Source organism: Ursus maritimus, unplaced genomic scaffold (genome assembly GCF_017311325.1).
Source record: "Ursus maritimus isolate PB19 unplaced genomic scaffold, ASM1731132v1 scaffold_29, whole genome shotgun sequence".
Lineage (NCBI taxonomy): Eukaryota > Metazoa > Chordata > Mammalia > Carnivora > Ursidae > Ursus > Ursus maritimus.
The window spans coordinates 35526356-35541180 of NW_024425452.1; the positions used below are offsets into that span (position 1 = coordinate 35526356).

Here is a 14825-nt window from a genome sequence, read left to right on the forward strand (position 1 = left end):
GTACAAAGGCAAAGGTTAACACTACTACATACAAATATCTTGCAGTAGTTAATAGTTATATCATGTATCAATTTTCACACTACCAGAAAATTATATAACAAATATTTTCTAGGTTGAAGTATTTAACCATTCAAATGCAAGACATAAAATACAAATATCCGGGGCGCCTGGGTGGCTCAGTCGTTAAGCGTCTGCCTTTGGCTCAGGGCGTGATCCCAGCGTTCTGGGATCGAGCCCCACATCAGGCTCTTCCGCTGGGAGCCTGCTTCTTCCTCTCCCACTCCCCCTGCTTGTGTTCCCCCTCTCACTGGCTGTCTCTCTCTGTCAAATAAATAAATAAAATCTTAAAAAATAAATGAATAAAATAAAATACAAATATCCTTTTACACTGATGATTATTTTTAATTTAAAAAGTACTTACTTTGCACAAGGAGGCATTCAAATTTAACTGAATTAACAATAAAATCTACAAAATTCCATGCCCATTAAAAAAAGATTTTTTTTAACAAAACAAAACAAAAAAAATATCTCCTTTTCGGTCATGCACTTCATCAAAGAAAGACTGTCATGAATTTTAGAGAAATCTAAATCAATTTTAGTTAAGTGTCTGACTCTTGATTTCGGCTGACTATACTAACACTGGAAATAACATACCAATTACATTGTTTACATAACACTGTGCACACACTGAAAAAAATAAAATTCAATTCCAAGTGCTGACTGGTAGAGAATCAGGAGGTCCCAAGAAACTGGAAAAACATCTACAAATTGCAAAAGAAAAAAAACTGAGGAATAAAATGGGAGGAAAGATTCACAAGTTCAGAAGTGCTAAACGCAATATCAAACAGAAAACAAGACAAAAGGGGCATCTGGCTGGTTTAGTAAGAAGAGTATGTGACTCTTGATCTTGGGGTTTTGAGTTCAAGCCCCACGTTATGAGTAGAGATTACTTTAAAAAATAATAATTTTTTTTAAAAAAGACAACAACAAAAAAATTACCCAGTATACTTAGAATGTATTTCATCTTACGCAACAAGTTTTTCTTTCTTTATTTTCTCACACCAAACATTTTAAATTAAATCCAACATACAATTTTTCTTCTAAGGAAGTATCTGGTATTTCATTGGGTATCAATTTTTTTTTTAAAGTATACTTTTTTTGAGCAAGGGAGTGAACAAGCGGAAGGGAGGGGGAGAGGGAGAGGGAGAGAGAGAACCTTAAGCAGGCTCCATGCTGAGTCTGTGGAGCCCAACATAGAGCTCAATCTCATGACCCTGACATGACCTGAGCTGAAATCAAGAGTGATGCTTACCCAATTAAGCCACCCAGAAGCCCCTAAAAAGTACACTTTTCACAATAATTCATTTCCACATGGAAAAAATATCTTAAAAGAATTTTAGAGGGGCGCCTGGGTGGCTCAGTCGTTAAGCATCTGCCTTCGGCTCAGGGCGTGATCCCGGCGTTATGGGATCGAGCCCCACATCAGGCTCCTCCGCTATGAGCCTGCTTCTTCCTCTCCCACTCCCCCTGCCTGTGTTCCCTCTCTCACTGGCTGTCTCTCTCTCTCTGTCAAATAAATAAATAAAATCTTAAAAAAAAAAAAAAAGAATTTTAGAAATACATACTGACAGGTATCTGTAAAACAAAATATATACACACAAGAGAAAAAAAAAGACGAATTAGACAACGCTATGATTAGCAATGTTTTAAATTGAGCTGGTACTGTACCTGTAAATATTCCTGAAACTCTTCTCTCTTAGACTTTAAGAATTCATAATTTTTGGGGCCAATGATCCTCTTGGAAGGAAGCTGGGCATCAGGAAATGTGCCTGAAATTAATATATATGAAAGTTATTAGTATGTTCTGCTACTATTTTAAAAACCTAATTTATAATTTACTATGGCAAATTCAGATTCACAATGCTCCCATATAGAGATGCAGCATTATCTTTTAAATAATCTGGACAAGGGGCAACTGAGTGGCTCAGTCAGTTAAGTATCTGCCTTCGGCTCAGGTTATGAGCCCAGGGTACTGGGATGGAGCACTGCATCAGGCTCCCTGCTCAGTGGGGAGCCTGTCTCTCCCTCTCCCTCTGCTGCTCCCCCTGCTCATGCTCTGTCAGGTAAATAAATCTTTTTTAAAAGATTAAATAAATAAATAAATAATCCTGAGAAAACCCATAAGCTTCAAGTCAGAAGTCCAGACCAAAGAACCTGAGTCTACTGATAACCAAGCTGGTCACCAACTCTTTGTTGACACAGATTTATTTAAGCCTTCTATACTAGTTAAAAAAAAAAAAAAAAAAAAAAAAGCCTCAAAAAAATACCATGAGATTATTTTGAAGTTGGTGGGATTCTATTAGACAAAATCTTACAAAGAAAAACACCTACTCTCTCATGGGAGAAAAAGGTACCATGTTGCCAAATACTATACAAGATTAAAAACAAAATTTAAAAACCATGGACATGTGGCACCTGAGTGGCTCAGTCAGTTGAGCATCCAACTCTTGGTTTTGGCTCAGGTCATGATCTCAGGGTGATGCCCAGCATCAGGCTCCACACTGGGCATGGAGCCTGCTTAAAATCCTCTCTCTTCCTCTGCCCCTCCCCTCAACTCCCTCCCCCTCCCTCTCTCTCTCTCAAATAAATAAATCTTTAAAACAAACAAACAAACAAACAAACCATGGACATGCTTTCTCAAACAGGGCTGACTTTAGAAATTTAAATACCAAAAAGGAAAATATTGTTGGGAAACCAATCAACTTAGGTTGATCCAGAGCTTTAAAGTATGGATTATATTTCTTCTCTCAACTCTAAATCCAAAGGAAAAGTTCTCAGAGAAAGGAGATGAGAATGGTACTGCACAAGATTGGCAGAGACAAAGAGAAAACCATTTTTTTTTTAGATTTTATTTATTTGCGTGTGAGAGAGCACGCGAGCACGGAGAGAGCACGCAAGCGGCAGTCAGAAGGAGAAGCAGGCTCCCCACTGAGCAAGGAGCCCAATGTGGGACTTGATCCCAGGGTCCTGGGATCATGACCTGAGCCAAAGACAGATGCTTAACCGACTGAGCCACCCAGGTATCCCAAAGAGAAAATCATTTAAAGACAAGTACAAATTCAAAATCTACGCAGAGTTTGGAGTGGGACCTTGTATTTTTTATCATCCTATAATCTCCTTATCATGGGCTTTGCTCTTAGTAAAAAAGGTTCCTGTCCTTGGTCCTCAATTCAGAACCAACCTGAATTTGGATCAGGGACACTCCACAAAGCTTCTCTAAAATAAAGATTCATGGGCGCCTGGGTGGCTCACAGTCAGCTAAGTGTCTGACTCTTGACATTGGGTCAGGTCATGATCTCAGGGTTGTGAGATCCACGCTGGGCATGGAGCCTGCTTAAGATTCTCTCTCTCTCTACCTTGCTCCCCTTCTGCCCCTTCCCCACCCCACCTACGTGCTCACTTGCGCTCTCTCATAAATAACTGAATAAACACATAAAATAAAAAGATTCAGAATACACAAATCAAACTCATGAATCTACATACAAAATGACTATAAATGTTTCATAACTACATCCCTGACATTAACTAAAATAAATGGATGATAAGAGAGACTGGAAGGTGAGGGGAAGAACTAAAAAGGAAAAGTGTTCCCCTTTTCTGACTGATCTATCCTTAAAAGAAATACTACACTACAAGTTTTGTTTCCATATCTAAGAGCTAAATCAAAACATTTGCCATGATGCAGAGCAAACGTGTTTATCAAGAAAGATGGTAAAAGAACAGAGCAACTCTGAAATGCCTGGTTTAAATTCTCTGCCACATTGAGATAAACAAAAATTCAGCTGTAAAGAATCTTTTCTAAAATACAATTAAGAATAACTATCTTTTAAATTTTAACATTATTATTTAAAAAGCAATAAATGTACACTGTAAAAACTTAAAAAATATAAGCCAGAAATAAGATAAAAACAGTACATTCCTATTATGAACAGCAGTGTACACAAGTGTTACTGTTACATTTTCTTGGTATAATTACTTAAAATCAAAAAATTAATTTAATTCAACAGCTTCTTCAAGAAAGCTAATGCTAAAATGTAACATTTTATACCAAAACAACATACCATGAAATTCTGTTAGTTTTGATTCAAGTACATAGAATTCTAGATATCTTCTATAGACAGACCAATGTTCAGGCTCATGCCCAACTGTAAATTGAATAAATACACAATAAGTAATAAATAATTTTATAAACTACTATTAGAAATTATTCCAGTCTTAATAATTTATTATTTCTTAACATCACATTAATATATTTTATCCCGTATTTTAAATTTCTTAAGAGACTGATAAATTTTACCTATTTATGAAGTTATCTCAATAATACATTTTTCTACAACAGAATCATAGAGCTGACAGAAATTTCAAAAAATAATGCAGTTATTATTTTTAAAATGTCACAGAAATAATGTATTTCATAAAAACTTATAATCAATTTTGAGTCTCTGTAATACTTACCAATTGTCCTGATCTAAAACAGTACAGAACAGCACTATCCAACAGAACTTTCTGCAATTCTGAAAATGTTTTCTATTATCTGTATTAATATAGTAGCTATTAGCCACATGTAATTACTGATCATTTTAAATGTGGCTATTGTAGGTAAGGAACTAAAATTTAAATATAATTTAATTTAATTTTCAGAGATGTATGTGGCTACCAAATTGAATAGTACAAAGTAACGGTTTACAGAAGAAGTTGGGTCAGACCGCCTATTCCAATCCCAGTTCCCCCATTTATTAAGTGAACTTGAACAAATAACTTAACCTCAGTGTGCCTTAAGTTGCTTAGAATAAAAGAATTATACTCATTACATAAAATAATCCACCTAAATCACTCTGTATAGTGCACAGCACAGAGTAAGCACCCCAAAAATGTTAACTGCTATTAATAGCATCTCATCTCATTGTAGCACAGATTTGGAAATGCAATGTACAAAGTCAACTAAAACCACAATAACCCAAAAACAACACCTGTATTTAGAAAAAAACATGATGGGGCACCTGGGTGGCTCAGTCACCTAACCATCTGTCTTCAACTCAGGTCATGATCCCAGGGTCCTGGGTTCGAGCCCCGCATCGGGATCCCTGCTCAGCAGGGAGCCTGCTTCTCCCTTTCTCTCTCCCTCTGCCTCTCCCCCGCTTGTGCTCTCTCTCTCTCTTTCTCAAATAAATAAATAAAAGCTTTTAAAAAAAGAAAAAAAACATGACATAGTCACAATCTATAAAGGAAATCGAACTTTTCTTCTTCAACACTGGTCTTAAAAGATCTACATCATACTCAGTTTTGGTTTTTAAAATCCTAAAATTGCTATTCTGCTACACATATAAAATCAACACGGTATTTAAATGATGCACTTTTTTTCCCTCACAGGCCATGGCTTCCTAAAAGCACATTACATTGACAGTCAAAGTCTGTAGCACTGCTGGGAAAAATAATCTGTAGTTTTAAGATTTTTTGGTTTAAATTTTATGGTTAAATTATTAAGGCAAACTTCTAAAAATATAGCACAAAAATTAATGATGTCTGTCCAAAAGGCAAAAACAAAGTATATTTAAAAGTATATCATATGTAAACCTTTGAAAAGGACATAAGTTACGTGCTCACATAAATTTACTTATAATGACAGGAATTTATATCTGAAGAGTCAGAAGTTTACAATAATTTCCTGAGAAACAGGAACAGTGTGGAAAGGGCCAGACTTAAGTACCAGGCACAGACGTAGTTGAACCCAGAAACTAACTACAATATTTCTTTTCAATTCTTTCCAACACTTAAAATGCCAATCAGTAGAAACATAAGACAAAGACGCATATAAAACCATGTTTGAAACTGAAATCAGAATATAACACCAACAATGGTTTTTCTCTACGCCTATTAAAATGCTGAGCTAGAAAAGCACCTGGCGGGGCGCCTGGGTGGCTCAGTTGTTAAGCATCTGCCTTCGGCTCAGGGCATGATCCCAGAGTCCTGGGACCGAGCCCCGCATCAGGCTCTTCCACTAGGAGCCTGCTTCTTCCTCTCCCACTCCCCCTGCTTGTGTTCCCTCTCTCGCTGGCTGTCTCTCTGTCAAATAAATAAATAAAATCTTAAAAAAAAAGAAAAGAATAGAAAAGAAAAGCATCTGGCAAGACGGAATGGCAACAACAGCAAAATCAAGGAGCACTGACTCCGAACTGGACAGAGCGACCCTGCCTGGTACTTAGTTATAACAGGAAAAATCATAGACAGGTACTCTGAGCATTCTTCCTTTCCCATTCCTACGTTTTATTTCTTGAAATAGGATTCGCTTCTAAGAAAAATTTTAAAAACCTATTATTTTTTGAAAAACAAAGAAGGGGAACTATTAGCACTGACCTTCATGCTAACACTTAGTCACTCCTCTCTCAAAACCACCTCCTAACACTGCCACTTTTTTTCTTCTTTCACCACACAGTTCTCTCTTCCGAAGCTGAACTTCATTTTTGTGTCTATCATTCCCAAAATGTGCACAACTTTGATGTGCTTTTGCTTACACTGAATGCCCCACTTCTTGGACAAAACCCAGGGTGGTGACTATTATCTTGCTATGGATGCTATTTACCCCTTCTCTATTAGTTCACACCTGAAATAACCAAAAGAAAAAAGATAGCAAAACCTGACGAAAACTTGTCACATTGTGTTTTATCATATTTTTATAAATTCTAATTAGCCCACAACAACGGAGGAGAAATGCTGTCTTAATGAAATTGGTATAATACCTGATACACTGCTATATGCGTTACTCATAGTCAATTAAGCATAATGGCTAACAATGATGGCAGCAAAACCATTAAAAGAACATTACACAAAATACCTTGCTGCATTGTCAAATGTCTCACATGCGTCTACTCAATATGTACTGGTTGAACAAATTAATTAGTTAAGTGGTACTAGAGATAACCTATAGAAAAGCTCAAGCTTTCATTCAACCTTCTGTTCAGACCCTTATCTTTCGGATGTGCAGTCATACTCAAAAGTTAGAAATGGAAAAATGTTTATCATTCCTGATAAATATAGACTAATCGGCATCTTTTAAGAAAGGTATTCATAAAGCCTCCTACCTGCTCTTCTATCATTTCTTTCGACATCAATACAAAACACAGGTATTCTCTCCTTTTTCTCTTTCCTTTCAGAGGAAGGATCTTCAAAAAAGTCTACATATGGAATGCTAATTTTCCATGCAGCAAGGTTTCGGGGAGTATTAGGTGTGCTCACAGCTTCCACTGGAGAATCATCTTCCATTACAACAATACCTTCTTCAATCTGGAAAAACATCATCAGGAAAAATTTAATATTTCCAGGTCCTTTAGACCTATAGCATACAAGATACAACTATAAAGAATATGTCCATATAAATTCCATAATTTTCTAATACAAAACTTTTGAAATTAGGTGATACCAAATTTTCTACTAAAAATATAAAGATAAAAAATTAAAAACAAGTTACTAGCATCAACTCCAGGTTTTATTACATCACCTATATATGAAAATTCCATAGAAAAGAGAAAATAAGCACTTCAGAGATTAAAGATATTGAAAATACACAAATACAGAAAAATATTTAACTATGGTAATAAGTAAAAATTAAGGTACTGATATTTTTCATTCTGATAATATGTATTGAGAAAGTCATAAAGCAGTTTTAATTAAGTACAGATGTTCACCGACTTATGATAGTTCAACTTCTGATTTTTCAACTTTACTGTGATGAAAAGCAATATGCACTCAGTAGAAACTGTACTTTGAATTTTGAGTTTTTATCTTTTCCCAGGCTAACAGTGTGCAGTGTGAGCCACAGCTCCCGGTCAGCCACTCAATCACGAAGGTAAACAACCAATACACCTACAGCCATTCTGTACGCAAACAGCCATTCTTTTTCACTTTCAGTACAGTATTCGATAAATTACAGGAGATATTCAACAGCTTATTATAAAATAGGCCTTGTGTTAGATGATTTTGCCCAACTGTAGGCTGATGTAAGTGTTCTGAGCTTGCTTAAGGTAGGCTAGGCTAAGCTATGATGTCCAGTAGGCTAGGTGTATTAAATGCATTTTTAGCATCGCGTCAGGCTCCCTGCTCAGCAGGAAGTCTGCTTCTCCCTCTGCCTCTACCCCCCACTCATGCGCGCACTCTCTCTCCCTCTCTCTCTCAAGTAAATAAAATCTTTTAAAATTTAAAAAAAATAATAAAAAAATAAAATAAATGTGTTTTCAACTTACAATGGATTTATCAGAATATAACCCCCTTGTAAACTAAGGAAGATCTATAATTCCATTTCTGGGAATGCTGTCTAATGAAGTATTTACTCCAAGTAAATTTTTTTTAAACTGTGGAGAAGACACAAGTATAAATATATTCACTGCAGCTAAGTAATATAAAAAATGAAAAATGACCTGAAAGGGACCCACCTCCATAGAATTAAGTTTCTTTTTTCATCTCTTGGCTTCTAAAATTTTAATAATATAAATGTTTAACACAGTATTTTAAAATATTACTTGAAGAACAATTATTTTTAAAAAGAAATTTCAAACATGTTCTAGAAATATAAAGAAGGAAAAACTGTCTCTACTTCATTAAATTAGAAGAGAACCTCCGAATTAACACATTAAAACACCTGATCACCTAGACGTCTCAAATTCATGTTAAAGAAGGCAAAATATTACAGATAAAACACATCCATCTTGAACATACTTTTTTTTTAAAGATTTTATTTATTTATTTGAGGTGGGCGGACACAAGAAGGGGGCGGGGGAGAGTGAGAAGCACGCCTCCCGCTGAGCAGGGAGCTGGAAGCAGGGCTGGATCACAGCATCCTGGGATCATGACCTGAGCCTAAGGCAGACACTTAACAACTGAGCCACCCAGGCGCCCCTTGAACATACTTCTTTAAGACAAAGAGTCAAAGACTGTGCACACTTAAGAAATTTCTGAACAGTCTACTCAGAGCAAATGAGTAGTAGAGAGAGATTTCCTTCCAGAATTTTAGCACCCTACCTTCACTCTCAGTTCTACTTCTTTCCCACAGCTGGCAGTCACCTCTCTAAGTGAGTTCTTTCCCTCCCCCACAAAGTCCCTTAGCAATTATCCTTTTCTGTTCTTACCCTAAAATGGCTTCCCGTAATCCCTAATAAGACTGTTAGTGACCTTAGGAAGACCTCTTCATACTCTATTGAAAAGAAAAAGTCTTCAAGTCCTAAAAAGAAAAAAAGAAACTATAAAAACAGATGATATGTATTGGTTTTTGCCTTTTTTGGGACAAGGCTATCTCCTTACACACCTGAAAGAAAAACAGAGAGAAGAATGTGTGAGGGAAATGCCCACTCCACTACTTGGAACCTGAGGTACAGAATAGCATTTTCTATCGCTATTAAAACTATGTTTTGGTTAATGAATTCAGCTTCTGAAATATCAGAAGGGTAATTGATCATAAAATGACAGATAATTTGTTTAACAAGCTGACTAAATGCCAAAAGACAGACATTCTTGGGGCACCTGGCTGGCTCAGTCCGTGAAGCACAAGACTCTTGATCTCAACGTTATGAGCTCAAGGCCCATGTTGGGTGTAGAGTTTACTTTAAAAAAAAAAAAAATAGACATTCTTAAATAAAAAGTTCCCCAACATCAATCTAAGAAACAAAACGAGAGAACAAAATTCTTAACAACATAAAAATATTTATGAAACAAAGGACAAATTTTTAAAATGTATTACTGTTACTGTTACCACTCAAATGGTATTTATGTCAAAAAAGTTTAGTGAATAATCTCTAGGGCAGTATTTCTCTAAAAAATTTTCAGGGCTTCCTTTAATGTTATTTGAAAGTAAGTAAATATTATAAACCAAAATTTAATGAAAAGGAAAAAGTACTTTTTGTTTTCATACAGATCTTCCCTCTACAAAAAGGATGGAGAATAAGGGTGGCAGAGGATAAGAGCAAAAAGATGTCCCCCTACTTCCTTAAGAAATACTAATGTTCCTCATTATTATCTTTTCCTATATGGAGATAATTGCCAACAAACCAATGGGCAAATTACATACCAAAAGTTTATTTGCAAATCAGTTCTGAACTTGGACAGATAAACATTTTCAAATAGACTCAATCTTATGCAGTGGACTTTGGTTCCCAGGCCAGCATACATATGTCAATCCAATCCATAATTTACATTCATACATTTATGAGAACTGATGCTATTATAATACCGTATAGTGCTTACTGCACATATGCTAGGTACTGGCCTAAGTGCTTCGTGCATATTACTTGTTACGTCACAACAGCCTTATGTAAGCTAGATACTATCATCCCCATTTCACATGTGAGGAAACCAAGTCACAATAAAATTAAGCAATTTTTCCAAGGTCACATAGCAAGGAGGCACTGCCACCGAATGATCACATCAAGGTTTCTAAAAGAAAATGTCTTCTAGGTCCCAAATGCAAATCACACACCACTTTAGCCCTTGGTAGTGAGACTGGCAATTTCCCTTTCCCCTAAACTTCCTAAACAAGACAAGGAAGATTTCTCAAGTTCCCACCTTAGAACTAGCACAGTGGAGCGCCTGGGTGACTCAGCTGTTAAGCGTCTGCCTTCAGCTCAGGGTGTGACCCCAGAGTCCTGGGATCGAGCCCCACATTGGGCTCCCTGCTCCACTGAGCTTCTTCCTCTCCCACTCCCCCTGCTTGTGTTCCCTCTCTCACTGGCTGTCTCTCTGTCAAATAAATAAATAAAATCTTAAAAAAAAAGAAAACTAGCACAGTGCTGGGGTGCCTGGCTGGCTCAGTTGGAAGAACATGTGACTCTTGATCTTGGGGTCGTGAGTTCAAGCCCCACGTTGGGGGTAGAGATTACTTAAATAAATAAACTTTAAACAAAACAACAACAAAAAAAACCCATAGCACGGTGCACTCTAAATCCTAACTGACACCATCTTAGTCTGGGTCAACAGCCTATTCACCCATACCTTTTCTTTTCAGAGTATTAGAGATTAGTTTGCTCTCTTCTTATACTTTTCCTTATCACTATCTTTGCTTCCAAATCAAGAATTTCCTTCTTCCTTGGGCCACTATAAAACGGAACTCTCTCATCTTTTTAAAGACTATCCTCCTATTCCTGAAGCAAAAAAAAAAAAACAAAACAAAAACAAACAAACAAAAAAAGCATATATTTCAAGTAATCAAGCAGAACAAAAAATAAAAAGTACATCTTCCCAAACAAAAATTGTGTTTTGGAAAGTTCACAATAACATGGGTAAATGCTTTCGTTGTAATATTAAGTGGGAAGAGAATGGGGAAGCAACCTATATACATAATTTAGCCTAATCTATGTGGATGAGAAAGGAAAGGTTTTTTTTTTTAATCACCAAAATGTTAACAGAAGTGGTTACTGAGTGGTAGAATTATGGGTGGTATTTTAAATTTGTTTCCACTTTTCTATATAATTAAAAAATTGAGACGATAATATGCTTAAAATTTTAAAAATACATAAATAAACATAATTTTGAAAAAAGACTACTTCCTCTGGTCTACTGTCTTTCTTCTACCCGCACTTTTAAGAAAAGACAAGGGCATAAACAGAAAAAAGAATGTTTTATTTGGATTACCTAAGAAGGAAAAAAAAAATTAAGATTTTCTTCCACTTAAATTATGAAGAAGCAATGAATCTCCTTAACAATTCATCACGCAATGGGACAGAGGTCAAAAAGAAAGGAGTAAGAGGAAAAAATGGGTTTATATACTTTTCTCTCCCCTATTCCTTCTTCTTGGTCATTGCCAATCCAATCACTACTATTCATCCCTTTTGATATCCAGGTTGGGAAATCTCTTAAGGGCAAAGTCTCTATCTTAATCATCATTTTATCCCCACTGCTCAGCCATTAAAGAGCAAAATAAGGATTCAGGAACTCTGTTTAATAAAGATTTGTTCAACAAATAAAAAGTACAAATGAGACAATATCTCTTTATGGAACTAACTGGTAGGGAAAACAATCATAAACATATCATTTCAAATACAATTTTTGATGCATGCTTTAACATATTATCTAACAAGGGGCACAAAGGAGGAATGTTCAATTCTACTTGGGGACCCAGGTAAGGGCTTAAGGGAAGCAGCTGGATTCTGAAAGTTAAGTATGAATTTTCTAGATAAATAAAGGAAGGGTATTCCAAGGACAGCACAATGTGCAAAGATCACAGAGATAAAATAGCATGGTGGGTGTAAAGTGCATATAAATGAACCACAAATCTTGTTAAAATGCAAATTGATTCAGTAGGTCTAGGATGGAACCAGAGATTCTGCACTTATAATAAGCTCCCAGGTAATACTGATACTGTTGATGCACCAATCACAGTTTGAGTATCAAGGAATAAGGACATCCATCAACAATTCTGTTTGCCTGGACGGTATGGTTGGAAAGAGATAAGATCAGGATACAAAGTAAAAGCTTAACCACAAGATGGCAAATTGTTTGACTATTAGAACTATCTCAGCTTAACAGAAATCATTCTGGCCTTAACAAGCAGTTAGCTTAGTGCTCAGGATCTTTACAAATTAGATTAGCACCATGAAACTATAATAACTAATGAAAAAAATAAGGGATAAAAAGTAGTCTGAAATAAGTAAAATAAAGGAGAGAGAAAATAGAAAATAAGCATGTCCAATTTTTTATGCCATTGTAGGTCTGAATTTATACATATATCAAATTGAAGAATTTTTACTTACAAAGTCATCTTCACCTTCAGCTAACCCATAATTAGGCAACATAGCTCCTTCCATTGTGGTACTTTTAAATACTCCTTTAATTTTGCTACCTATTCTGCTGATTCCAAATGATTCTCCTCTTTTCTGTGTGCTCCTAAATATTAAACAAAAATGTATCAAGTACATAGCAAATTATCATGACAGTCTAGTTTACTCTAAACAATAACAAAAATAGCTGTGAAAAGGGTAAACCGAAGGTAGAGCTAACATAATTTTTGGAGTTCTTAGTCATAGATTAAGCCCCAACATCTCAGAAGCCAAAAGTGACAGAACATTTAAAGTTTAAATTTGGGGGTATGAATAAATGGGACAATATTTACTAATAAATGTTTGGAATTCACCTATTTAAAACAGTAACTGAACTAAAATGTTTAAAAGATGAGAGCCCCCTAGTGGTACATAGTTCTCACGGCCATACATATTCTAAAATAACAAAAAATGTGGTAAGACCAACATTCAAAACAATGTACCCATTTAGAACTGCACTGCTAAAATAGCATAGTGTAACAGAAAAAAATATAAAACTATGACCTTCTCAGTCCTTCATTTTTAGACAGACCCTGACAAAAAAATTCTGTCCTCTATGACTGAAAATTTTTAAGCAAATTTCAATTTTATTATCATATACCCAAAAGAGAAATGAAGTATAAAATGCATCTTACTTAACTTCAAAGTAATAACAATAACAAAAAGATAAAATGCCAAAGGGAAGGAAATAAATGCCAAAGGGAATGGTTAGCAATAAACATAAGTACAAAAGCAAATGTAGTGTAAGGAAGCAGCCTGCTCTGACATACATATTAAATATTGGTTTTGTAATTTTTTTCAAAAGTAAATTTCTAAAAGCAGAAATAGCTGGAAAGCAACAACAAAAAATAAGCCAAAAAGCAGCAAAAATTTCCTCCACTACAGCCTACTATCCCATGTTTCAACAAAGAAAAGCAGAACTTTTACCCAATTTAAAACTCATGCTCACCAAGTAATGCTGCCTGTACAACAAATACCCAAATAAAAAAAAGACTACTTCAAAATCCAAAAAAGTTTGCTTTGGATGCTTAACTTAATGGATAGCTATTATTCCTACAAGCAAAATTTATTTACTGAAATAATGCAACAATTACAGAAATAAAAATAAACTGATCAAGTTTCAAATATACCTGGTACATTAATGATATGTGCATTTTATACATGTCTAAGGAGCAAATCAAACTTATTTTAAAACTGGAAAAACTCTAATAAGCAGTTAGTAGTAAAAAGGGTACTTAAACAAGATTATTTTATTTAAACAAGAATTCAGTGTTTTTTTTTTTAAATCCAGCACTGTAAACACAATTCCCTCTGATAGTGTTTCCAAAACCAATTATGAAAATGTTAACAAAATATTACTAAAATCTCTAGAATTTGGATAGATTATAAAAAATAAGGCTTTTTGAAATCTGACATTTTAAAAAAATATCTCACTTCTGATTATCCCCAGAAATGCACAAATACTGTAATTTCTTGCTTTAAAAAAAAGTTCTTTAAACAAAGTAATTCTAAAAGTAATTCAGCAAAACCAGTAACAAAAAAATGAATCAATAGCTTTGAAAAGCTAGATACTAGCTTTTCATTTTATTTTAAACAGACATTTTCATTTTATGACATATATCATGCTATTTCAAAAAGGAGATATCATCCAGGGAGGCCTGACTGGCTCAATTGGTAGAGCATGAGACTCTTGTTCTCAGGGTTGTGAGTTCAATCTCCACACTGGGCGTGGAGTCTACTTCAAAAAACAGATAAAATCAAATCATAAAAATGAAAACAAAAAGAAGATACCTAGAATCAAATTGGAGGCTAATTTTAAAAGGATATCCCAGGGACACCTGGTGGCTCAGCGGATTAAGCCTCGTCCTTTGGCTCAGGTCATGATCCCAGGGTCCTGGGATAGAGTCCCACATCAGGCTCCTTGTTTGTTCGGCAGGGAGCCTGCCCCTCCCCCTGGTTCCGCTCTTA

At 35.4% G+C, this 14825-nt stretch overlaps 1 protein-coding gene across 5 annotated transcripts in view; it reads right to left on the reverse strand.

Annotated features, from left to right (window-relative positions):
- SNX14 (sorting nexin 14) overlaps positions 1 to 14825 on the reverse strand; it is a 74419-nt gene that overhangs the window by 11797 nt on the left and 47797 nt on the right. For all 5 annotated transcript variants that reach the window (XM_040643717.1, XM_040643714.1, XM_040643715.1 and 2 more), the window contains 4 exons: positions 12792 to 12924; positions 7140 to 7341; positions 4122 to 4205; positions 1729 to 1829 (listed from right to left, as the gene is read on the reverse strand). In XM_040643717.1, the coding sequence (XP_040499651.1) occupies positions 1729 to 1829; positions 4122 to 4205; positions 7140 to 7341; positions 12792 to 12924 (520 nt within the window). The remainder of the gene's footprint in view (positions 1 to 1728; positions 1830 to 4121; positions 4206 to 7139; positions 7342 to 12791; positions 12925 to 14825) is intronic.